Raw genomic sequence first — 25,701 nt, forward strand, 5'->3', positions numbered from 1 at the left:
TGTTGTGTGTGTGTGTGGTGAGGAGAGATACACACGCCAGGAATCCAGGCTAAGAGAAGCTGCTCTAATTGAGCACATGACTTAGCATTCATCTTCCCAGCCACAGAAGCCAGAAAGGGAGACATCATGGTTTCCCTTGGATAAAAAACAGGAAGCAACAGAGGTTGAGGGGAGAGAAGCTCTTCCTGGCTTGAACTCCTGAAGGTGTTAACTGCCTTCCCTTTTCTGTTGGGGACCCTGACCAGCTTTACGGGCAGTGGCTTCCATGATGATTTTATGGAGAAGCAGATGTTCCCCATGCAGGCGTTTCTCACACCCAGCCTGGTAAAAGTGAACACATAATAAGATATCACCACCCTGGGAAAACTTGTCCACGGGAGAAGGAGCTGGCATGAGGTCTCCAGCAGTAGCTCTGCAGAGCATCACAAGGTCGGGGGAAGAAGATGCCTCCTTGGGGGTCTTCTGGGAACCCACATTTCTGGGGAAGGAGGCCACCTGTCTGATACAGCAAGAACCCAAGAACCGCCCACCTGTCTTCCTGAGGCCAGCTCGGTACATACGGTCATCTGTATGGCTTTCTGTTTCCCACACCAACATGATGACTAATGGTAAGAGGCCCATCGTGTGGAGCCCTTGGCAGCTGTTTTCCTCCTGACAAGTCAAGGATCTTTATAACAGCTTATTAAACCATTAAGAAAATCCCTTGTGCACATAGGTGGCTTGGCAGAAAGAAGGCTGGTGGTGCTTTCTGAAAGCTGGCCAGCTCCCAGGAGGAAGGGTGCCAATGCCAGTGGGAGGCAGCAGAGCGGGAGAAGGGAAGATTTCCAGGGGCATTGCCGATGGCTTGTTTAAAGATTTATACATGTCACCCTCGTATAAGGAGCCCTTTCCTTTCAAAACTCTACACTTCACCCCAGACGTCACCCAGTTGGGTGTCACCCCAGATCAGTTCTGGAGGCATCCAGGGAGAGAGGCCAGTCATCTTCCTTTCTAGCCTGGTAAGGACCTGGAAAAGGCTTTCTTTCCTTTCACTTCTTCATCTCTGTCCTAGGCAGGGCACCTCATGGCTACGTTGCTAAATACAGTACCTGCTGAACGTACTTGTAGAAAATGTTCTGCTGGGAATCATTTCCTGGAAGACTTGCCTGGATATAAGGAAGAACAGCCAACATCAGATTTATGGGAAAGGGATCCCCTGTCTGATAGAGTGAGGGCCCCAGAACCTCCCACTTGGAAATCAGAGGCTTCATCCAGCAACTGGATCAAACCTTAATGGGGAATAGGAAAATGGAAGCTTGTGGAAGGAAGATGGTTGGCTCCAGCCTGGTTTCTGAGGCTTCTCCCCTCGTCCCTGCCCGCTTGGAGCTGTCACCAGCCCGTTGTGGTGTCTCTGCATTCACTGGTCAGTGGTGAGGCAGAAGGAAGGAGATAGAAGCTCTTGGGGATGGGCCATGGCCCACTGAAGGCTGCCAACCAAGCCTTGCGGCACACCTACCTGCAGGGCTCTCATGTTGAGACTGCCGTCCAGGTTCCTAGAAAACCAGGGGACAGTGTGACAAGGGTTACCAGCTTGTTATTCAAAGGAGGCTCGTGCTTATATATGGTGGGCACCTCTGGAGGCATTGGGCATCTATGCCAAGGACATGCGTGGAGAGCCCTCAGCACAGCGGGCTGTGAAGTGGGCAGTCAGGAGACAGATGAACATCGTGACCTCATGTCCAGTCTTCAAGGTGGGCCTCCCCTGGCCGTCAAATCATTTAGTAAACTGTTACTTTCACACCCAAATATGGGTGTTTAGTGACCCCCATTGCCAGGATGGCAAATAAGATTTGTCTTAGGTTCCAACTCTGAGTGGTGGTACAGTGACCCCATGGCATGCTGGACTGAGAAAGCCTCACCTGCACTCGGCTGTGAAGACTGCCAAGGCAGCAGTGATACCTGCCTCGGTGCCCCAGCAGCGGGTGTGCTGTTGGTCCCCGTCTTGACTGCCGACTTGGCAGTGACCCCACATTCTGGCCACATTTCAGACAATTACCACGCATGCCATATACCACCTTCCTGCACGTTATGGACAACATTGCTGATTCTTCAATGAGCCCCATCCTCGCCCACTTCCCTGTTTCTGCTCATGCTTTTTTCCTCCACCAGAGTCCCTTGGACTACAAGGAGGTCAAACCAGTCAATCCTAAAGGAAATCAACCCTGAATATTCATTGAAAGGACTGACGCTGAATCTGAAGCTTCAATACTTTGGCCACCTGATGCAAAGAGCCAACTCATCAGAAAAGACTCGATGCTGGGAAAGATTGAAGGCAGGAGAAGGGGATAACAGAGGATGAGATGGTTGGATGGCATCACCGACTCAATGGACATGAGTCTGGACAAGCTTTGGAAGATGGGGAAGGACAGGGAAGCCTGGTATGCTGCAGTCCATGGGGTTGCAAAGAGTCAGACATGATCGGGCAACTGAACAACAACAACACTGCCTTCCCCTTTGAAACACTGAGTTATGTTTTTTCTCAAGGACTAACTACTTAGCAGCAGCAGCAGCAGCAGCTCACATGCCATGCCCCCAAGAAGCCTTCCTCCGGCCCTCTTGCCAGAGATGGGTCCCTCCCTTGCGGTCTCCCATGTGACCCTGCCTTCCATCAAGCAACATCCCCACCCTCTTTTTTGTCTTGGCATTGGACTTGGCATTGAGTTTCTCCAGAGTGAGGGCCATGCTGTGTCCCCCACTGATAGAGTACATTGCTGCACAGAATGATGTGATGTGTTTTTATAAAATTAAGTAGGATAAAAACATTTAGAATCCCAGAAGTTCTGTACCTGTCACTGTCTGGCATCTTCAGGAAGATTCGGAGCAAGAATTCAACAGCTTCTCTGCCCTCGGAGACGACCACCACGTAGGTCCCAGGGCTCAGACTGAAGCACTCTGTGAGGTTGCATGTGGTTTCAAACACAATGCCCCTCTCAGCAATTCTGAATTTGGAGAAGAAGGTAGATGGCAATCTCTCTTGAAAGTGCTGGAACTGGAGGAGATGGGATGTTGGTGAGAAACCCCCTATGTCTATGGGCCCCAGCCACTGGGAGAGACCCCCCACCTCCCAGGCCCCTCACTATCCCTCAGAACAGCCCTACAGGCCCTGAAAAGGGAGAGACAGTTGCTTACCTGAAGTCTCAAAATGCAATAGAGTTCAGACTGTTATTTAATATAGATGCTAACACTGCAATGAATGCAAGGAAATATGACACATGGTTTTACCTCATTAAATCTTACAGCATCCTGGGCTTCTGCGTTTATCACTCTGCTTATATATAAAGACGAATCCCATGAAAACTAGTGAGATTCTTCCAGTACTAGATTACCATTGGAGCTCCTAAAGTCCCTTCTCCCTGAGCTGTCTTGCAAAACGCTCTTGGACCCCTGTAGCACTGTGCAGCTGGGGTCCTTTCACTCCCTCCATCTGGTCCTTCCAGTGAAGTCCTGAAATGCCTTCTCACTGGAGAATAATAGGCCCTGATCATTTTCCTTTTATTTCAATATTTGCTTAGAGACGAAACAATAAATATAATGGAGTTCCTATTACTGGATGTCACATACATATTACATAATAAAAACCCCTTACTAAATAAATTTTCCCCAATACGGTTGAGATTGGGATTCCATTTAGAATGATCACGCAGCGTGAAATGACTGCTTGTGAGCTCTGCCTTAGGGGGAAACAGGGAGACGGGAGAAGTTCTCTGCAGGGGCTGGAGACCAGGCTGGGCTGCACGAGGAGACCACGGTGGCTGTCGAGCGGCAGGGAACTGGGCTGAGTCTCCACAGCGGCTCTGCTGATAGCAGCAGCAGCCCCAGTAGGTTTGGAATCTACCTCGCTTGGGCTTTTCTGGCAAAAGCAATGATGAGATCAGTTCTCCAGAGAGTCAGCGTGTGTGTGTGTGTGTGTGTGTGTGTGTGTGTGTACGTGCATATGGGGAGGAAGTGTGTACAGAGGTGTGTGGGCTCTGAGCCTCCTACAATCACAAGACATGACCCTGTAATTCCAAGGAAGGGGCTAATGCCCTTTCTTCAATCAAGTCCTCATCTTGTTCTCCAGCTCTAAGAACTAGAACCCTGACCTGTTTCTTGCACTTCAGTGCTGCCCTTGAAGTCCTTCCAGAAGTTCTAATTTCATGACTGGTATGCTGAGAACCAGAGTCAGACCCTAGATGCAGCTCTGTGGCTGTGCCGCCACTGTGACAGACAGGACTTGCTGTCTGTGGTCTGCCTGAGCTTCTGTGTGTCCCCTGCTCAGACCCTTGTCCCAGCCTCTGTCTCCCTGTTGGGGTACCTCTGGGAGGTCTGGACCTGCCAGCAGGCTGCAGTCGCTATTCATTGGCTGTGGCTCCATCCTGCTCCATCTCTTCTCCCTTTGATCCTCGGGCCAGGTCACATGGACCCTTTGGCAATAACAGCGCCACAGAGCTCACATCTACTTAAGCGGTCTGAGTGCCTGTGAGGTTAGGTTTCCCAAACTCTGTCTTTCCTTCTCCATCCTTACCCATATTTTGGTCACCCATGCCAAGCCAGAATATTTACTGGGGTGGGTGGTGGGGGGTAGGGGTAGTAGTGGCAGCAGCAGCTAGCAGGAGGGTGGTGGCGGTGATGTGGTTGAAGAAGAATTGGAGGACATGCCTTGAGCTTGCATTTGCATTGCATGCATCCTAGTTGTGGTGAGTTTGGGGGCTGAAAAAGAATACAGGAGGCTAAAGATACCCATCAGTCCTGTCTCTCATCTTAGAAGGAATCAGCAGCATCAATCTTATCTATCAGGGGCCAAATGTTGAGGATAGTTTCATGGCTGCAGCCTCTCTGGGACGTCAAGCCAGAGAACAACCCAAGGAATCCAGCTTTAGACGAGCACAGCTGAAATATTTCCTGTGTTGTTGACCTGTTTGGAAGTTCTAAGCTTGTGTCTGTTGCAGGACATGGCAAGACTGAACTGGCAGCCACCGAACAGCAAGAGACATATGGAGGTCAAGGGTGCTGGAAGAGGCACAGCAATAACGACAGATGGCAGTAGGGCGGTGGCCATACCTGATAGTCGACCTGTGGGAAGAGAAGAAAGGCAGGTTCAGGAACCCAAACAAAAACCCAAAGGCGAGTAGATCTGGGCAGCCTAGCCCAGGGCCCTGTGTTCCTTTTTCTGGCACATTCAGCCTGTTCCCTGGAACACTTGGGGGGCGAATGGGGACCATCACTCGTTCCCCATGTGAAGCTGCAAGAAAGGAAAGCCAGCTGCTGTAGAGACCTGAAGGGGAAGGAAATCAAGGGTGAGGGAGGTGTTTGAGGAGAGGAGAGTCTTCCTTTATCATCTCAGCTTGGTTACTCTTTACAGCAATGATGATAAAATTGAGAGGAAAAGGTAAATGGTGATGGGGACTAGAGGGAAGACAGAACCTGGATCAAGTGTAAATTCTCCAGCTCTGGAGCTCCAATGCGAAGGAAACTTGTTCTGTCAGATTGCTGTCGAGCATGATGGGTGTTTGTTCTAATGTCCCCCCACCCCACTGTGCCCCAGTGTTTGTAGGGACGTATGTGTGTGTCTGAATGGGGAAATGTCTATATTCCAGTCTGCCCATGTTGTAGAAGGAAGCACTGAAGATGGAGTCCCATTTTTAAGCCACTTCAGGGTTTACAAAGTACTTCCATGTACTGTATTGGATTGTCACAGTAATCCCAAGCAGAAGGTTGGCTCTTTATTCTATGAGTGTGGGAACTGAGGCTTTGCAGAGGTGAGAACAGAGAAAGCTGTGTTGCTTCCTTTTCAGTTAATACCCACCACCTCCAGGCACTGTATTTCATGTTGGCATGGGTTTCAGTTCTATTTTACTGCTGATCCTCAGTTCCACTTAGGTGTACAGACCATTTGACTTGCCTTCTTCAGACGTCTCTGGAGCTCAGGGGTAAGCTGGAAGGGAGGTGGAAAGCCCCAGCCTCGGGGAGGATGAAGCTTGTCCACCCTTCCTTTTTTCCTTTCGGTTTTCTCCCTACCTATTTGCATATCACCCATGTTTGGTTTGATGCAAGGCAGAGCCGTGCTCCCATAGCACTCGGAGGGTCACAAGCCCATGCCAAGGTGGCAGCCCTGTACCCACAACACCACTGGAGCCCTGGAGACTTCAAAGCCTAGTTGCTGGTGTTAACATGGCTTATTTCTCAGCAGAACTGTGGAAGGACCCCACAAGTGTCTCTTGAGTTGTCAAGGTCTGGGCTGCTCTTTGGCATTTAGAACCCTCTCAATCAGGATCCTACAAGACCCAATGGGATCTCCAGGGAGCCCGAGGAACTCATGGGTCTGCATGTTGTTGCTGTTTAGTCACCAAGTCCTGTTCAACTCTTTGCGACCCCATGGATTGTAGCCCACAAGGATCCTCTGTCCATGGGATTTCCCAGCCAAGAATACTGGAGTGAGTTGCCATTTCCTTCTCCAGAGGATCTTCCTGACCCAGGGATCAAACACACTTCTCCTGCATTGGTAGGCAGATTATTTACCACTGAGCCACCTGGGAAGCTGAGGTCTGCATGACCCTTCAGCAAGGTGGGCAGATGAGAAATAAGGCAGCTCTAGTTGAAAAGTAGACAAATGGGCTTGGCAACATTTAGAAAACAGATATGATTACAATCTTGCTCTGGAACCATAAAGACTTTGGGCAAATCGGTAAACACAAGGCTGCTACATTGTCCAACTCTGGGGTAACCTAGAATCAATGACAATAAAAAGTGCACACCCAACTTCTGTACACTGGGGGCAGCCCCTATATCCTCTCTGGACTTCTCTTATTAGGAAATGGAAGAGTAGGCTGAAATATTTTTGGTAGTCCTGTCTGGTCCTGAACTGGGTATACCAGATGCCTCATTTCTTCCCAGCCTTTCCCAACTCCTTTTGCTTTGTTTTTCTCAGAGGTGGAGAGCTGGGGGACTTTGAAGTTGAGGATCCTCTTAGGGGGCACCTGAATAAATTGGGATCCTTGGCCAAACACAGTGGAAACCAATCTAGGGTGGAGGGAACAAAAAGTCATTTATGGAAAGGAAAGTCACAGAGTCAATGGGAAATCTAAGGAATGCAGCTAGGAAGGTGGAATGAAAAGAGGTGGCTACACAGCTAGACACCACCACCGGATCTGACTGCATTGCTGCTTGTGGGCCCAAAGATTTGCTGCAAAAAATCCCTCGGCTAACCCCACACCTTTAGTTACTTTTTCAAGACTCAAGCCCTAGAGTGACCAAGAACATCTGATCGGACAAGCCTCGCCCAACAGTCTACTCCTTTGTATCCAAGGGCTGGGAGAGGCAATATTTGACCTCTTTGCTGCAGTGGGAGACCAGGCCTTGCCTAGTCCCTGCCCACATGGAAAGGGTTCACATGTGCCCAGTAGTGACGAAAAGGACAACTGTCCACTACAGCATCCAAAGATGTTCTTTTGATGGTCTCTGCTGGTTTGAGGTGCCTCAAAAGTATGGTCTTTTCCATTGATTTCATGCAACTAGAAGAGGAAATGTGCTCAGAGAGAGCAGGATCCAAAGGGTTCTCCTCCTTCTAGAACCAGAAGCATTGTTTTTCTTTGCACTGTGAGCATCACCAGAAAGGCACATGCCTAAGTCTTACTGAGAGCTTTGGTCCTGGGGCCACAAGTTCTGGTCTTAGGCACACCCCTGTCACCATCTTGCTGCACCTTGGGCAGGACATTCATTCTCCCTGACCTGTGACTTCCACATCTATGAAAGCAGGTGTACTAGGGTTTTTGAGACAATGAATGTGAACATGCTTGGAACTCTGAAGTTCTCTATCAGCAAGGCCTTCCTATTAGAGTGAACCACAGCCAGTGCACAAGACTGTTTCAGGACCCAGGTGTTCTGCCTGTCCATGAGGGGACTGAAGCCCTAGATGTGAATATTGCCTTAGTCTCGGGTAACATTCCTGGACTCCATCCTAAAGATGCCATAATCAGAGCTCCAGTCACACAGATGATGAGTGTACTGAAGGCCTGAGAGACATCTGGTACCCAGTTCCCAGTTCTGCCATTAACTCTGACAATGTCACTTCACCTCTAACATGGGGACAGAGGATCCCAGCATCGGATGTTTTGCACTTAGTTATCCATGTTTGTGCAGAGAGGCTGCAGGGTATATGCTTTGAGGACCCTTCACTTGATCTTTGGGATGCATTAAATTATTTGGGAAAGGAGAAGGGATCGAGGGTGTCAGATTTTCTTTCATAACTCCTTTATTTTACATGGTATTAAAAAAAAAAGAATTCCCTGATCATCTGCTCACAGTTAGGGTGTGTGCAGGTGAGTATGAGCAGGCGAGGGGAGGCGATGACCCCTTCAGAGCTGAAGGGCTGGCTGGGAGAGCCATGAAAGGGGAGGGGAGGGAGGGGAGGTTGGGTAGAGAGGAAGACCTGGCCTTGGATGAGTGGCCAAGCCAACCATGGAACTTTCACCAGACTTTAGTTTCAGCGTGAGAGAAGATGTACCTCCCGGATATATACCCAGGACTGTTTTTTTCCTTATACTCCTCCCAGAGTGTAACCAATGATCCTCAAACATTCCTGGGTATACACAGTCTCCAGAGAGCTCGTTACAATGCAGACTTTCAGGCTCTGTTCAAGGGGATTGACTGGGACTCAGCAGTTGGAGGGTGGTCCTGGGAATATGCACTGTTGCAATAGCTGGCCTTGGATCAGATTACTTTTTGAGGAACAAGCATTAGAGCCACCAGCATACCAGGAAATCGTGACAAGAGACGAGGTGTGTCCCATTGTACTCTTCTGTCTCAGGTTTTCCTGCAAATTTATAGACTTGAACCAAGTGAACTCAATTGCCCTTTTGGTTTTATCTCTGAGTCTGTTGCCAAGTGAAATTTCCCAGGCTAGCAAGCTGCTTTCTCCACCCAAGGTGTATGGAAATGTCCCCAAAGGGCAAGCCCTGAAACATACTGCCTTACCTTGAACACCTCGTACTTCAGTGGAAATGTCTTGTCTTTTGCCTTTAAATTTTGTGACCCAATGTTGAAGGACATGATGACATTGTTGTTTTCCATGCTGTCTGGTACAGAGAAGATATATTGCATGTCCCTCTGGTATCCTGCATGAAAAACAGCAGTGATTGGACCTCAGCTTGTCCCTGGGGTTCTGGGATGGGACCATGACCACTTCAGAGAGCCAAGCCCAGTTCAGTGGGTTGTGGAAGAAACTCTGGATTTAAAGACCTAAGACCAGTGTTCCAGTCCCCAGAGTTACCAGTTGTGGCACAAGCTGCTTTATTTTGTGAGCCTTAGTCTCTTCTTAAAAACAAGGAGGGAAAGTATAGTTCCTGTGTGGTGAAAATGTTTCTTACACTGTAAGATGGAGGGCTGTTTTTATAAAGGGCTTCCCTGGTGGCTCCATGGTAAAGAATTCGCCTGCCAATGCAGGAGATGCAGGTCCGATCCCTGGATTTGGGAAGATCCCCTGGAGAAGGAAATGGCAATCTACTCCAGTATTCTTGGCTAGGAAATCTCATGGACAGAAAAGCCAGGTGGGCTATAGTCCATGGGGTCGCAAAGAGTCAGACATGACTTAGTGACTAAACATAAACAAATTTTGTAATAAGTGGAATTCTAGAGGCCTCAGGTATACATGAGCTTATACACTGACAACCATGGAGCCATGAAATGATGTCAAACCCCCAAGCACACATGGAGACAGAGGAAGAGAGGCTGAGAGATGTCAATTCATAGAACTCTGCTACCCAAGTGTCCTCACCGAAGCCAGAGGGAGACCACAATGTGAAAACCATTAGATTCAAATGCATGGGAGATAACATATGAAAAATAAATGAAGATAAATCAAGACAGAGATCAAGTAGTAAACATCAGAAGGTTAAGGCACAACTGGGAAGCTCTGAAAGGGAAAGAGGGAGTCGTACATGACCATCACAGGCGTCAGTTTTTTTATGAGGATTAAAGAAGATGATACACTCAAGCGCACTTAGCAGCACATAGCAGGTGCTGTTGGCTGCCTCCCTGCCCTCTCTCCCTTGTAAGGAATTACTAAAGATGGCACCAGTGTATAATTCTGGTTAATTCCTCGACCTGTACTATATTTAGGGAAGAGGGCTTCAGCCCCACGGTTGGGTAGGTGGAGCTCAGGAAGATTAAATCAGTCAACCTGCTGCCCAAGAGTGACTCAGCAACTTCTCAGAATCTGCCCGTGGCCTCCTGGTGACTAGCTTCTCTGACCAGCAGAGTGAAAAGACTGAGGGAGGGTGGATGGTGAGATCATTCAAACACACCATTTTTGGCAGGCTGGTGCCAAGGAGAGGGAATGCGCGTGACGAGGTGCAAACACACACACAAATGTGTTGTTTGCATAGCTTTTCCTATCCAGGGTGTGTAAGCACACTCAGGTTCATCTTCAGAGGGTGATATTTCACTCATCCATGTCACAAATGGGGAGCCAAGGAGCAGTGAGAGTATGTCACTCATTACCTTAAAATCTCATCAATACAATTCATCTTCTGGTAGCCCAAAGACAGGCTCTGAGGCGCCCACCTCTGGGACCTCAGTACGGTGCTGCAGGTTGCAGGTACCAATCAACATCAACCAACAGGAGCAGGAGTATGCTCCCTGGTGCCTGGATGGGCCTTTGTGGCTTCCAGGGGCAGACAGAGATGACTGATTCCACTGGGAACAGTTAGGGAGACTGAGGACAGAGAGACCAGAACCACAAAGCCAAAATGTGGCAAAGACAATGGTTGAACCCAGGCCCTGACACATGTCCAGTATTCTTCTCACAGCCCTCCCAAAGTCCTAGATAATCACTGAAGTGCAGTGGGCCCATTCTAGTCCTGGGAGGTGGTGGAGGTTAGCAGAAGGGCTATGGGAAAGCAAGAAGCCAGGGGAGGCACATCTGAGAGCCTCCCACCCACTCCCTCCAGCAATCATTTCTCCTGGAGAAACACAGTTGTCCCTTTGGGCTAACAAAGTCCTCCCCTTCTTTAGGCTGTTGGTCTAGAATCAAGGGCCACTGAGAGCTTAGATCAGGATAGGGCAAAAGCTGGCAGCTTCCCACCTGGTAGAATAATTATTGTCATAGCTACCTTCAGTGTTTCCTGGAATTAAGTGGTCCTTAAACATCATTTGGGACCATCTTTCATGGAGCATGCTTCCATGGTCCAGGCTGATTGGATCTTGGTTACATATAAACAGGCCGGAGAAGTTATCTCGGAAATCTTGACATGACATCCTGTTATAAACAGAGACACATCGCCTTAGTGACCACTGGTTTGTCCCTTGGGTGGAGGTCCCCATCACTTTACTGTCCCTTTGCCTGTCAACTAGAGTATCCATTGACTTACCACTGTCCTACCCGAAGACCAGAGCCCCATTCTGGTTCATTTGTGGGCAAATGCCCTTCTGATTTCTCCAGTGGCTGGGAGGACAAGTGAAAGTCGCCCAGCCTGTGTCTGACTCTTTGCGACCCCATGGAATAGTCCATGAAATTCTCCAGGCCAGAATACTGGAGTAGGTAGCTGGTCCCTTCTCCAGGGGATCTTCCCAACCCAGGGACCCAACCCAGGTTTCCTACATTGCAGGCGAATTCTTTAGCAGCTGAGCCACCAGGGAAGCCCAAGGACACAGTCAAATTATGGGGAGGTCAAGGACACAGCCAAATTATGGGTTCTGTAGTCCCCTTTCCTGGCCAGCAAGATGACTGGCAGTCTCTTTCTGTCCTGGGTCCTACACACTGCTAATCACCTTTCCACAGGCCCTTTGCCAAATGCACTATTGAAGTCTTGTGCTTGTGTGTGCTCAGTTCTCTCTGCTGTGTCCAACTCTTTGTGACCCCATGGACTGTAGCTCGCCAGGGTCCTCTGTCCATGGGATTTTCCAGGCAAGAATCCCGGAATCGGTTGTCATTTCCTTCTTCAGGGGATCTTCCTTACACAGGGATGGAACCCACATTTCCTGTGTCTCCTGCATTGCAGGTGGATTCTTTACCACTGAGCCACCTGGGAAGCCCTTCTCAGAATACAATGGATTTAACACCTAAAATCACACCTGTGATTAAAGTTGCAAGACTGGAAATAGTTTTCATTCTAATTTATATGTGTCCCTCTGATTCTCAATTACTTAGACCTAGTCTCTTTTTCACACACGCTAAATTTTATTTAAATATGTCATTGAATAAACTGGACAACTCATCAGAGAAATGTCCATCTTATCCTTTAAAATGTGAGTGTAGGGCTGAGGATGTTTTTAAATTTTTTTTAAATAAAAAAATGTTTAATGTTGCATAAGAGATAACTTATTAATAATTTTTCAATAGTTTCAGGTGGACAGCAAAGGGACTCAGCCATATATATACCTGTATCCATCTCCCCCAACTCCCCTCCAACACCCAGCCTGCCACATAACACTGAGCAGAGTTCCATGTGCTATACAGGAGGTCTTTGTTAGTTGTCCATTTTGAATACAGCAGTGTGTACTTGACCTTCTCAAATTTCCTAACTATCCCTTGCCCCTGGCAACCGTAAAGTTCATTCTCTAAGTCTATGAGTCTCTTTCTGTTTTGTAAGTTCACTGTATCATTTCTTTTTAGATTCCACATATAAGGGATGTCATATATTTCTCCTTCTCTGTCTGACTTAACTTCACACAGTATGACACTCTCCAGGTCCATCCATGTTTCTGCAAATGGCATTATTTCATTCTTTTTAATGGCTGAGTCATATTCCATTGCATATACGTACCACATCTTCTTTATCTGACGGTATGTTTTAAAGCATCTAGTCTTACATAGCTGCTGAGTGATGACACTGACAACTTACTCAGAACTCTAGAGAAAGGGCTGGGAGGTTAACCTCAAGTTGCTCTTTCACGATTCATGCCAGGAAAGACTGTGGCACTCCAGGGTTCCAAAAAGACAGCAAAGAATTTACACGCCTGATAACCATGTATCCTGGTTGCCAGGAAACTGCTGATTTCAAAGCTTTAGTGCCAATATTCCTTTTCACCATTAACATCTGCTGCAAGTTCTAATATTTCAGAGCTGAAAGGCCTTTCATGCAAAGAGAGAACACACAATATCCTTTTCAAAGCTTTGGTGTCTTGATGGAGAAAATAAGCTCCTTCTGTAAAGGTCTCTGCAAAACTAATCCTCCTTCTCACAAAAGTTTAGGGAAAGGGTGGGGACTGAGGGTTTGGGCAACAGTTAAAGATTTAAAATATAATAATAATAAAGTACCAAATAATAAAATAAAGTACCAAAACTCGCCATTGTCCTTATCCTCATACAGCTGGCTTTTCCGTTGGTCGTGGGTTTCCTGCCACTCTGGAGACCTGGGCATGGAGAGACAGACCATAGGATGAGATCTCCTAGGATGTTTCATTTCAATTACACGTGCCCTGACAGGGGCCCTTTGCACAGGTCTCCAGAAGTTTCCACGTGCGAGTGGACACTGTCACTCTACCTGACAATTCTTTCTCTGCTGATAGCTTCTACACTGTCCCCAGCCTTATCCTCTTTCCTGAGCTTTAGAAGGATACATTCTATGCTTCATCCCTTGTCTCCACCAGAGCCCCACCATGACCTTGAAATCAACCTATTCCAAACCGTACTCACCACTGCCTTCTCCTATTGCCCAAGTGAGAACATGAAGGGTTATTCTCTCTTGTACCCTCCACGTCCAAGCCATCACCAAATATTAATGATTCACTGATTCTACCTTCTAAACCCCTCTCAAAACCATCCAATTATTTCCATCCTTATTGCTATGTTCAAGTTCAAGAACCCTCATCTCCCTCGTGGACTTGCCTCCCAGAACTCAGCCCTGCCCACTTTCATATTCATTCTCCACACCTCCAATGAAAACGATCTTTCTAAGGCAGAAGTCTGATTATGGCAGTTCCATAAACACATGAAGCACGGCCCCACTACTCTCAGGACGAAGTTCAAACTCTGAAACAGTGCTTGACCTCTGCCCACCTCTCCAGTTTTACCTGAGCAGCAACCTGTTCTCTCTGCCCTTGAACTATGCACTCCAACAATAATGAATATCTTTGTTTCTTAGAAATGCTGGTCTGTTTGGTGGCCATGGCAGCACCCAGCCTCCACCACACCTTGGCCTTCACCATGATGCTCCCTCTGCCTGGAATACTCCTCCTCTTTTCAGTCCTGAAGCCCAATAACTTCATTTCATTTTTCCTCCTATTAAGTTACTTCTACTGGGACACCTTCCTTGTCCCCACTGTGGCGCCCGTCCTTTGAGCCCGCACAGCACACTGTACCACTCCTGTCCCAGCACTTGGCACCCTCTGATACTAATGCCTGTATATTTCTTGCTGTCCCTTATTAGCCTCCAAGGTCCATGAGATCAGTGACATTGCTCAGCATTGCATAATATCATCTGACATAGGGCTTGAACACATGCCTTGGCATATAGTAGAATGCCATAGTTTTTTGCTGGCTTAATAAACAATTAAAGCTGTCTGCTTCATTGGGATGATGTGTTCCAAAAGCTAGTCCTAGGGTCTACAGTGAAGGATACTCTTATAGGCAGAACGGAGTAGCTGTCCCTCCCGTTCCAGCCTGCTCCTCAAATCAGAGACATGCTCATAGGAGATGGGCCCCACAGGCACAAAAGTGTAATGAGATCTTTCTCTGGGAGTAACTTGCAGGGTGGGGCTGGGTCACCTCTGAGCCGGGAGAGCAAGGCAGGGACCACTCAGGCTTCTGGCTGCAGGCTGAACCAGTCAGATGTGTTATTGTAAAATGGTAATTTTATAATTAAGTGATAATTACATTTTCTGCAGTGTGTAAGGGAAAATGAATGGAGTGTAAATCAATACACTATTGATTCATGCAAGTTTGCCTTTAAGTGTGTGTGACTGAAATTTCCTTTATGGTTGAGATTAGACCATCCACTCTCCCGATCCATCTCCAGTTCTTAAAAACTAGGGAGGGGATAGACCAGCGCATGGGGAAAGTGAGGATGCAGCCGTGCCACTTGCTTCAAGCCTGGTCATTGGTGGGGGAATTGTGAACCTCAGCCCTCAGTCATGTGATCCACCAGAGAAGGTGTGGCGGGGTCCACTCCACCTTCCTGCTCTGCACACTTCTCTGCCCCATTCAAAGGCCTTCATAAACCCCAGGACTCTAGGGCACAAATCTAAACTTCTCAGCTGGCACCAGGCTCCCTGGCTCCAGGTTGTGACACGTCTTTCTCTCTTGTTCCACTGCCCCAGACCAGCTTCCTGGCCCTTAACACATTACCAATAAATGTGGCTAGGCTCAGCGGCCGACATTTCCCTCCTACCTAGGGATCGCTTTCAAAGCGAGTTATACCTTTTTTGGGGGGGCGTTAAACTCCATTCAACCCCATCCATCCATCCCTGAACAGACCTGCCCGTGGGAAGCTTCTCTTCCCTCACCTCTGGGGTCCCTAGTTGACTTCACTGGCCATTTGATCTCTAGCACAGGGACTGTGGCCAGAACATCAGCTCATGTGAATTTCTTGCCTCTTTTACTCAAGGAGGATGTACTACAGGCACCTTCCCTTCCTCTGCTCCTGCTGTTGTGGCCAGCCCCAATCAGGGATTCTGGCTAATCTGATCGCCCTGGCCACAGAGGGCAGCTTGGAGAGATGATTGGGAAGGGGGGGGGAAGGGACTTGTTAGCACCATGGATACCCCTGGGGAAGAAGAAAAGAACAGAGGTACAGTAAAAGGAGGGAGGGCAGCAGGGAGCAAAAACTGTCCAGTGGCTCGTGGCTTTGCAAGTTCATTCCCCTTCTGTTGGGGGAGGGGGGATTAGCCGCCCTTTTTTCAGAGGGTATCTGAGATCACAACAGGTTTACCCTAAGTCAGGTTACCTATTTCCTCTCTCGACCTCTCTCATGTTACTACCCTCCAGCCCCACTCGTGTAGGCACCTCAGCTGTTGGGGCTCACACAGAATCCCGGGACCTACACAGGATCACACGCCACTCAGCCTGGGGCACAGGGGTCAGGACGGGGACAAGAGCGATGCTGGCCTTTGCCTCCAAGACACGCTTCTCCCTGCATGGATGCTCACTGCTTGTTGGGGCCTGTTCTCTTGTGTGCCTGAATGCTTTGCATTTCCTTTTGGATCATCTCTTCCTTGTGCTAAGCTGCCTTGGCCTCTGGGCTCTTTCCATGGACCTAAAATAGGTCCTCAGCAGCCTGTGGAGGGGCTGGGCCTCACTGGAGAGGAGCCGAAGGGAGCCAGTCTGCGGTGGCTGGCCCTCCATCCCCGCTCAGGACTGCCAAGTCATTCTTAGTCAGCAAAGGGGTGGGAACCAGGAGTCAGTCCTCCTGGCAGCTGGGAAAGACCAGTCCAGCTCCCCAGGAACCACAGACCACACAGCGGGGGCCCCACAGGTCAGCTGGGCCAGTGAGCAGCTGCCTGGAACATGGCCACAGCTAAGACCTACTTCTCCTCGTCACTTCCACCACCAGCAAAGTGAGTCTGGACCGATAGGGCAGGAGAGACAACACAGGTGGACTGAGTCAAAAAATCAGCCAGCTGTTTTATGCCTCAGCTTGCCAACTCCCCGTCTAGAAGAAGGCTTTTCCAGCCTGATGATGTGGCATCATCAGGGCCCGCATCCCATGGGATCCTTTTATGGTCTGAGGCTCCTGCTCTCCATCTCCCTCTGCCCCGCCCCACCCCCTTTAAATTTTTTACTTATTCTCGGTAGTATGAGTTCACTGCTCTGGTGTACCCACTGGAGGACAGACCCATCCTGCACAGTGTACTTAGCACAGAGTACACAGTAGGTGTCTAAATGATGCCTGGTGAATGGCATCATGGGAGCATGTGATGGATGGACAGTCCCACACAGGTGTGAGCTGGATAGGCCCGCAGGGAGGTCCACCTGCTGCCCTCGTGGGCCAGGGTGCTCTCTGAACACCAGGTCCCCATGAAGGAGAGAGAGAGGTTTCCAGAAGCCATACCGATCACTCCAGCGCCCTCTCCATTCCATCTTGCCCCAGGGGTTCCACAGGCGGATAAGATACTCCCAGCTCCTCCTGTACTCAATCTGCAAAGAACAGAAAAGGAAAACTGTCAGTGTTCTCCAGCAAAAGTTGGCAGAAGGGATATGAATGCAGCTGCTTTTCACCTCCAAGGACTAATTTAACTTCTGACCTCATTTGGCTGCAGCCAGAAGAAAAAATGGAAAGGAAAAAAATCAATGCTTCTGCCCGTGTGGAGCTGGAATGAGACGAGAAGAAAATGGTCATTTTTTTTTCCTGCGCAGCACCTTGAAGGCAGGTGCAGCTTCCTCATTCCCTAAGACTGCATCCTAAAGCCTGCGCCAGCTGAGACTGCATGGCAGATAAACTCTGAGGATGGTGCTGCCACGGCTGCAGAGGGGAGATCTTCATGGGTCCCCAGCCTCCTCCACCTCTTGTTGCAGCCGGCATCTCTATTCCACAGAAATAGCTGCTTCCTGGCTGGCAGCCCCTTGGGAGCTGTGCTGGGGTCTCCACAGCACTGTCCTGAGCAAGGTCAGTAGAGGAGGCTGATCTGAGCAGGAAGAGGACTGCCTGGGAATTGAGACCTCCCCCAGCCTGCAGTTGGGGCGGGGGGCAGGGTGGGGGCTGCACCTGGCTCAGGCAGCCTGTCTCTGTAGGGGCATCTCCTGAGTGCTCTGAAATTTCCTTCCTTCCTTGGGGGGGCTCGGGGAGCGGGGCATGGAGGTGGAAGGGGTCACATCATCATCCCTCCCAGATATGGAGGCCAGCACACCTATTCCTTCAGACCACTGAGGCCAGAGGGCAGGACTGTTTGTTGCAAAGTTAAAACAATCATAACCCTTTGAACTTACATTCCTGGATCCAGGAGCCCTCCGCCTGGGGAGAAGAACTAAAGCATGATTGAATTGCAGCTGTGATATTGATCGGTGTTAATGTTGTTGGAAGAGACAGAGGGGTGAAGAAGGGGCGGATTTGTTCACTGATTCCAGGTCAGAGGAGAAAGTTCTGAGTAGAATATTCCCACGTGGAAAAGAAACACGTGTGTGGAGGCAGGCCCAGAGCCAGGCCTGACTGAGCGTGCGATGTGTGCTCTAGTCTTCAATCCTCCCAGGTAGATGTTCATATAACCCCTGTCTTGCAGAGGTGGAGAATGAGCATCGGAGAAATTAAGCAACTTTCCCAAGGCCACAGAGTGAGTGGCAGAGGTGGTGATCCTCACCACAGTCAGTCTCCAAAGCCCAGGCTCTTATTACTTTGCCAACCAAGGTCCGTCTAGTCAAGGCTATAGTTTTTCCCGTGGTCATGTATGGATGTGAGAGTTGGACTGTGAAGAAAGCTGATCGCCGAAGAATTGATGCTTTTGAACTGTAGTGTTGGAGAAGACTCTTGAGAGTCCCTTGGACTGCAAGGAGATCCAACCAGTCCATTCTAAAGGAGATCGATCCTGGGTGTTCATTGGAAGGACTGATGCTAAAACTGAAACTCCAATACTTTGGCCACCTCATGCGACGAGTTGACTCACTGGAAAAGTCTGATGCTGGGAGGGATTGGGGGCGGGAGGAGATGGGGACGACAGAGAATGAGATGGCTGGATGGCATCACCGACTCTGTGGACATGAGTTTGAGTGAACTCCAGGAGTTGGTGATGGACAGGGAGGCCTGGCGTGCTGTGATTCATGGGGTCACGGAGAGTCGGACCTGACTGAGCGACTGAACTGAACTGAACTGAAAGGCTACAGCTGCTCCAGGGCCCAGCTCATGCTTGGATGTGGCTGAGACTTTGACCTTGCATGAAAACCCTGGGCCAGCATGTGATTACCAAAAGGGTGGTGCCCTGAAGGAGCAAGGGGCTTCCCTGGTGGCTCAGATGGTAAAGAATCTGCCTGCAAGGCAGGAGGCCCGAGTTCAATCCCTGAGTGGGGAAGACCCCCTGAAGAAAAGTATGGCAACCCATTCCAGAACTTTTGCCTGGAGAATTCCATGGACAGAGGAGCCTGGTGGGTTACAGTCTACAGGGCTGTGAAGAGTCAGACACAACTGAGCAACCAACACACATACATGAGAGAGCAATGGGGTCAGACAAGGGCACACGAACCGAGCTTGGGTACAGTTCTTTTCTGTCTACTTCTGTCTGGCTGACACTGCAGTGGAAGGTACTCTGACTTTTAATGCCATATGAGGTGGGGGTTCCCCTTCTATGCCCCATCCCCTGGGATCCCAGGCTTTGTACGTGGTGTATTACTAACCGCCAGCATATAATGGAGCCCATGGAACAGGGATGTGAGAAACAGTCTTCTGGTGGTCCAAAAAGCTTAATAAGCCACCCTCAGTGCCTAAGGGACAGTTAGGGGCTCAGGCAGGCTCGGGAGAAGAGCAGCCAGAGTGATTGGAAGGGGCTGAGGTAGCGCTAAATGATGCATGCAGAGAAACATACAGCCCCGTGCCCCGGGGAGTCACCGACCCAGCTAGGTGCATAGTAAAAAATGCCAATTTTGTTTATCTTCCTGTCTGTGTCCCGTCCAGAGGGAGGATGAGCGGATTAAAAAGCATGCTGCATTTATGGGCTGGTTTAATCTTAGCACTTGTGGTCAGTTATAAGCCCCTCATTCTGGAGGAAGACTCTTTAATCAAGTTCTTGGGTCTTTGTCTGACTATGTTACTTCTTTCTGACAGAGCTCTGTTATCACATGGGCCTTGGTCAAGTGGCTAAGAGGTCACCTTCGAGGCCAAGGTCACATCGGCATCTGAGAATGGGTGAGCTTTCTTGCTTCACTCTTCTGGCTACTGACTGTACCCTGACCCTGGTCAGATCTCTCAGAAAGGGGGCTACTGGGAAGAGGTGATCCAGGTCATCTCTCCTAGGATAATAATTCTTTGAAAGTATCCTCTTGAATGTAAGTTCCATAGATGGTTAATAGTGACTCCTAGAGAAAACTGTTTCTACTGGTGGATAACGGTAGATTATAATCTACAGCGGCTAACGATAGATTAAAACCAAGCTGCATGTATGTTGTTAATACAGGCCTTCTCAGAGCCTTTAAAATGCTAATATCCAAATACTGCTTTCACAGATCATCTCACCAGGCTGGTACTGCTGAAAGCACACGCTGGCAAGTGTCAGTAGCCACAGAATGGCAGGAACGGCTGGAATGGACCATGAGGACACACAGTCTTCATCACCTCCTGTCACAGGAGAATGTCCTATTCAGACTACTCAATGCACTGTAAGAACAACTGAAAGCATGTGCTGTGGGGGAAAAGCATCCTGGCTGTGAGCAGCATCATCAGGAGCCCAAACCCCAGCTAAACCCCCACTTGGAATCCCCAGTTTGCCTCCCTGCCCTTGCCCCAGAGGTCTACTTGGCTGCTCTGTCACTGCCATCCCCAGGCCCAGCCTTGGCGGGACTCATATTCCACAGCCATCTGGACCTCTGGATACACAAAGTACCTTCTCCCCTGTGTTCAGGGAAGAAACAGAGGCCACCTCAATGTATGAAAAGGGCCTTGCCAGGAATGGCCGGCACATCACACAGGTACCATGGCTCTTTCCTTCCAGGCCCAGGACAGATGTCACTCATTGATCATAGCTCTCTTTTCCAAGTCTGGAAGCAGAGCCAAAGTCTTGTCGACACAGTTATCTAGGCAGTAGTGCCGGGATCAAGGCTGGCACACGAGAAAGCCAATTTGCTCTCCCTAGCCTAGACTTTTGGAGAAGGAAATGGCAACCCACTCCTGTGTTCTTGCCTGGAGAATCCCAGGGACGGGGGAGCCTGGTGGGCTTCCATCTATGGGGTCACACAGAGTCGGACACGACTGAAGTAACTTAGCAGCAGCAGCAGCAGTAGCAGCAGCAGCAGCAGCAGTAGCAGCCTAGACTTGTCCACATCTGGGATGGGGAGCTTTGGGGGAGCAGAGCATCCATCCGTGGTCAGATGTGATGATGGTACTGACTGTCTCCACTGAGAATTCAGGGAAGGGAGTGGCCAATTACAGATGAAGTGCATCGGAGCCATTGGGACTGGGATCTCCTGTGGCCTGGGTTTGTCAGGGCCTCTTCCTTGCTTCTGAGAAATATTTGAGCTCCTCACATACGTCCTATGATGGAGGATCCATGATGTCATTTTCACAGGCCAAGGACAGATGCATTGATTTAAGAGCATCTATTAAGTGCCTACTCTCCTCCAGGTGCTGTGCAGAGGAAGCATTTTGGTACTGATTTCCTTAGGGAGGCAGGCATGCGGGCAGGAGATAGAAGATATTGCCTCTGTTTTTCATTCACCCAAACACAGAACAGTGGAGCAACTGGCCTTTGGTCAAAGGACAAGAGAGACAGATTGGCACAGGGAAGGGAGATATGAGAAACAAGCCAGAAATAGAAGTTGATGCTTTTCATTCCTTGCTCCATAAATACCTGTGAAAAATGGACCCTGGGGTTTGTAACTCTGTCTCTTAGGGCCTAGAAAACATTATCAGACCTCAAGAGCTGTGAGAAATACAGGGATCAGCGTCGGGGGGACATTTGTGGGAAATCATCACAAGGCCAGGAAGGGTGGTCCCTGCATGTCTGCGTGATGAGCATAGATGGGATCTGAGGAGATGTGGTGTCTGAGTCCAACCACTGCAAGCAGCTATGCAACCCTGATCTTCCCCTCTCAGGCCTCGGCTTCTCATTTATGAATGGAGGAGGCTGGACTTAAGTCATGTTTTCCAGAATAAATGCTACTGCACACACTGGTGACATGCATTTTTGCCCAACCCAAGTCAGTTGTTGCACTGGGGAGAAAGACTGTCCCCCAAGAGCCACCCTCCCCTCTTTTGTGGGAATAAAGTTCTAGCTGGGCATATGGCGGCCCTGCCAGGTATGTTTTCCAGATACCCTTGGGCCTTGGGGTGGCCCGATTAGGTCCAGACTCATGGGATCTGAGAGGACACAGTGTGTGCCTGCACTGACACATGCCTTCCAGATGGGTGTAAGTGTCCCTCGCCTCTTTCTCCTCCCCAGGCTGGGAGATGAGGAGACTGGAGGCAGCTGCCCTGGGCTCACAGGTAGAAGCCCCATGTTACAGATGGCAGAACCACCTACCAGCTCTGGAATCGCCTGCTCACCTGAGGCATGAACTTGATCTTGTTTGAGCCCCTACACTTTGGAGAGTCTTTGTCATAGTTAAGTTGGTATGTAACATACAAAACCCTTTTGGGGGCAAATTCTCCTCCAAAGTCAATTGGGTAGCTATTCTGCTTCTTTTGGGGCTAATCCCCCAACCTGCCTAGACACTCAGCCTCTCTCAGTTCATTTAAGGAGAATAAGATCTCTGGTTGGGGGGAGGGGTGTCCCTGAGGGATGGGGATACCAGACGCCAGGACTTTTGGACGAATAGAGGGAATGAGGTTGTCCATGATGGGCCTGGACACAGCGGAAGCAAGAGTGATCAGTAACCATTTCAGCTTTGCTGGGCTCAACTCGGCATGTGTTTCTGATTCCTGCTTAGGGGAGCAAGAACCCTGGGGCACCGTGTCCACAGGGAGCCTTACCTTCTCAGCGCCAGTCACTGTGTAGGCATGCCGGCTCACCAGTCCATTTGCCATCCTCATGGACTCGCTTGTGGGCTTCAAAGGAGGGAAGCAGACCAAGCATTAAACACTCATACATTCTTCAAAAAAAACCCAGAAAAGCACAATTCACTCAGCAGCTGAGCTGGGGCTAGATGACAAGCCTCCCACTGACTCACGCTGGAATGCCATGTGTTCCTGGATCTCTTTCCTAGAGAGGTGGAGTTTGAAGGCTGTAGGGTGTCTGAGGCCCCAGCATTTCACACCTCAGGAGACCATCCTATGACAGACAGAAGCCCACTGAGTCCTGAGGACCTGGGCCGCTTGCTTGTCCCTAATGGCTTGTTATCAACGAGACATACCCCAACACATATCTTCTGGGCATTTTGTGGGAGTCAGAAAGACATCCCACCTCCAGGCCGTGAGGAATTGGGATTTAAAGTACATTTTGGTTTCAGGTGGCGTTTCAGACCAGGGGTGTGTGACTCAAAGCCCACGTGGTTAAAGAGTGAAGGGAGGACCCGCAGGGATAGGGCATTGGCTTCCTTAGAACAGAATCAGATCATTTGGAGGGTCAGCCAAGCTTTTCAGAATGGGGCATGCTGCCTTTGGGGTGCTGCCTTTAGAGCCAGTGAGAATCAAAGGGCCTCCCCCGATCACTCTGAACCCCACTGCTTCTGGTCACAGGAAGCAATAGGCAAAGGCTTCAGCATCAGACAGCACTTGAAGCCCTGCTCAGCCACTTACTGGCTGTGTGGTGGTAGGCATTTCACCTAGCCTCTCTGAGCCCATTTCTTCTTCTGTAAGTGAATTCTGTGATCCCGGTTTCAGATGGAGGGCCGTTGTGAGGATTAAATGAGGCAGTGGCAATAAAGCACAGCATCAGTGCTCCGTGGTGGTCACTTGGCCATTCGCCTTACTAACTGAATGGGCCAGTGGCTGAACACTCTGGGGTGAGGAAAGGCTCGGACCAGTGTAACAAGATCCTTGATCCACTCACCCCAGCCAGGGTGCTGCAGGTCATCAGAGAGCCCGTCTCTGCTGCCGTCTTCACCATCGTCATCAGGTCAGACGAGGATGAGTGCAGGCTGATCTTGGTGACCACCCCTCCCGTGAGGTCCACCAGGGCATTGGGGAGGTAGCCATAGTGCAAGTTGGCATAGGACCCGTGAAACCTGGGAAAGAGGAAGGCAGATCAACCCAGTGGCGCCTCTGGTGCCTCCAGGAAGGGACCTCTGTGTATTTCCCAGGGAAAGGATTTACCAACCACCCTCTGGCTGTGGCCATCTGCCAACTTCTGTTCTCCTGAATAAAGATTCTAGCAATGTGCCAGTCTTATCACTTCCTTCTCCTGGTCCTCTGGGCAGTCTAACAGGTGGCAGCATTATATAGAGGTTAGGAATGCAGGTGCTGAGGCCACAGGCCAAGGGTCAAATCCCAATCTCCCCAGATATTTAACTGCTTGACCTTAGATAAGTTATTTAACCTCCTAGGGCTGGGCTTCACATAGTGCCTGGCACATGGAAAGTCTTTAATAAAGACTGGCTGTTAATACAATGAGGATCCACTGTTTCCTGCTTAACAACAGTGGTAAGTACTGGCTGTGTGAGGGTACCTTGTATTCAAAGAGAGGTGAGACTTCTGCCCTCCAAGAGACCACAGTCAACAACTCTGATGCCCTCTGTGACCATAAGCAGCCTTAATACTTACTCTTGTGTGAAGCTTGATGCAGAATTCCCCTTCCCATCCTCAGAACAAACCCTCCCCCCACTCCAAGAATCATTAAGGAGGTGATGTCACTGAAGGTAACATAGGTGAGGACAAGGCTTCCATACACATCCCCAAAGCAAACCACCTAAACTCTCAGACCTGTGCTCCAAAGTGCCTCTCCCACCCTCCCATGAGGTTTCTGCTTCGGGACACATACCCCGAGAAAAGCCCAGACTTATTGCCCCTATCTTGCCTTCCTCCCAATTTTCTCTCAACTGTGGCAGCCCCAATCACCTACTGGTGAGGCAGACAGTCTCAACTCAAGAGCCAATCTGCTTGGGCCAACTCCTGACCTCCCCTGTCATGATGTCTCAAACTCGGGCAGGAGGCTGAGCTTCTCAAGGCCCCCTCTGCTCATCCAGGGAACGGGCTCTTGCAGCGGTGCTGCCAGTAAAGCACACACAGCACATGGAGAGGGTCTGGCTCACGGAGGTGTGCTTCCCTTGGGCACAATCGGGACAGCAAGTCTCTGCTTCCCTGCTTCTACTGTCCCCCCTGAACAGCAGAACTCGCCACCGAGATGCTCTCCCCTTCAAAGGACACATCGGGTTGCTTGGCCTTCCTCGGGTGTCTGCTAACTATGAGAGTGTGTGGATAAACTTGGAACAGACAGGAAGTGACTGAGGGTTCTGGGAAAGTTTCTAAGAAGGGGCACAACTCTGAACTAAGTTTTATCCAAGTAAGGCTATGGTTTTTCCAGTAATCATGTCCAGATGTGAGAGCTGGACCATAAAGAAGGCTGAGCACTGAACTGACACCTTCAAATTGCGTTGTGGGAGAAGATTCTTGAGAGTCCCTTGGGCTACAAGGAGATGAAACCAGTCAATCCTAGAGGAAATCAACCTTGAATATTCATTGGAAGGACTGATAGCGAAGCTCCAATACTCTGATCACCTGAAGCAAAGAGCTGACTCATTGAGAAAGACCCTGATGCTGGGAAAGATTGAGCGTAAGAGAAGGGGGCAGCAGAGGATGAGACGGTTGGATGGTATCACTGACTCAATGGACATGAGTCTGAGCAAGCTCCAGCAGTTGGTGATGGACAGGGAAGCCTGGAGTGCTGCAGTCCATGGGGTCACAAAGAGTTGGATATGACTGAATGCCTGAACAACAAGGACAGCGGGACAGACACTCTGGGGAGGAAGAACTAAACAAGGAGGCTCTGGAGCTGGAAGAGCATGGTGGAGTGGGGCCAGTGATGGACTGACTGGTGCTCCTGGGAGAGGCAAGATTGATAGATCACAGGAAAAGCCTACAGCAGGCCGGAAGGATGAGGTCATATTTGATTTGAAAACTCAAATTCCTGTCAATGGGGTGACCTGGAAAGATTACTGTGGGGTCCTAAAATACAGGC

The 25,701-nt window shown here is 49.6% G+C and overlaps 1 protein-coding gene across 1 annotated transcript in view; it reads right to left on the minus strand.

Moving 5' to 3' along the window:
* CAPN13 (calpain 13) overlaps positions 1 to 25,701 on the minus strand; it is a 69,549-nt gene that overhangs the window by 23,452 nt on the left and 20,396 nt on the right. Inside the window, exons 5-13 of the mRNA XM_088841730.1 lie at positions 23,578 to 23,752; positions 22,560 to 22,634; positions 17,004 to 17,089; positions 13,294 to 13,368; positions 11,127 to 11,272; positions 8,980 to 9,131; positions 2,826 to 3,028; positions 1,496 to 1,532; positions 1,089 to 1,145 (exon numbers count right to left, since the gene is read on the minus strand). Of these exons, the coding sequence (XP_088697856.1) occupies positions 1,089 to 1,145; positions 1,496 to 1,532; positions 2,826 to 3,028; positions 8,980 to 9,131; positions 11,127 to 11,272; positions 13,294 to 13,368; positions 17,004 to 17,089; positions 22,560 to 22,634; positions 23,578 to 23,752 (1,006 nt within the window). The remainder of the gene's footprint in view (positions 1 to 1,088; positions 1,146 to 1,495; positions 1,533 to 2,825; positions 3,029 to 8,979; positions 9,132 to 11,126; positions 11,273 to 13,293; positions 13,369 to 17,003; positions 17,090 to 22,559; positions 22,635 to 23,577; positions 23,753 to 25,701) is intronic.

Source organism: Moschus berezovskii, chromosome 11 (genome assembly GCF_049115385.1).
Source record: "Moschus berezovskii isolate FMDL1 chromosome 11, NW_MosBer_1.0, whole genome shotgun sequence".
Classification (NCBI taxonomy): Eukaryota; Metazoa; Chordata; class Mammalia; order Artiodactyla; family Moschidae; genus Moschus; species Moschus berezovskii.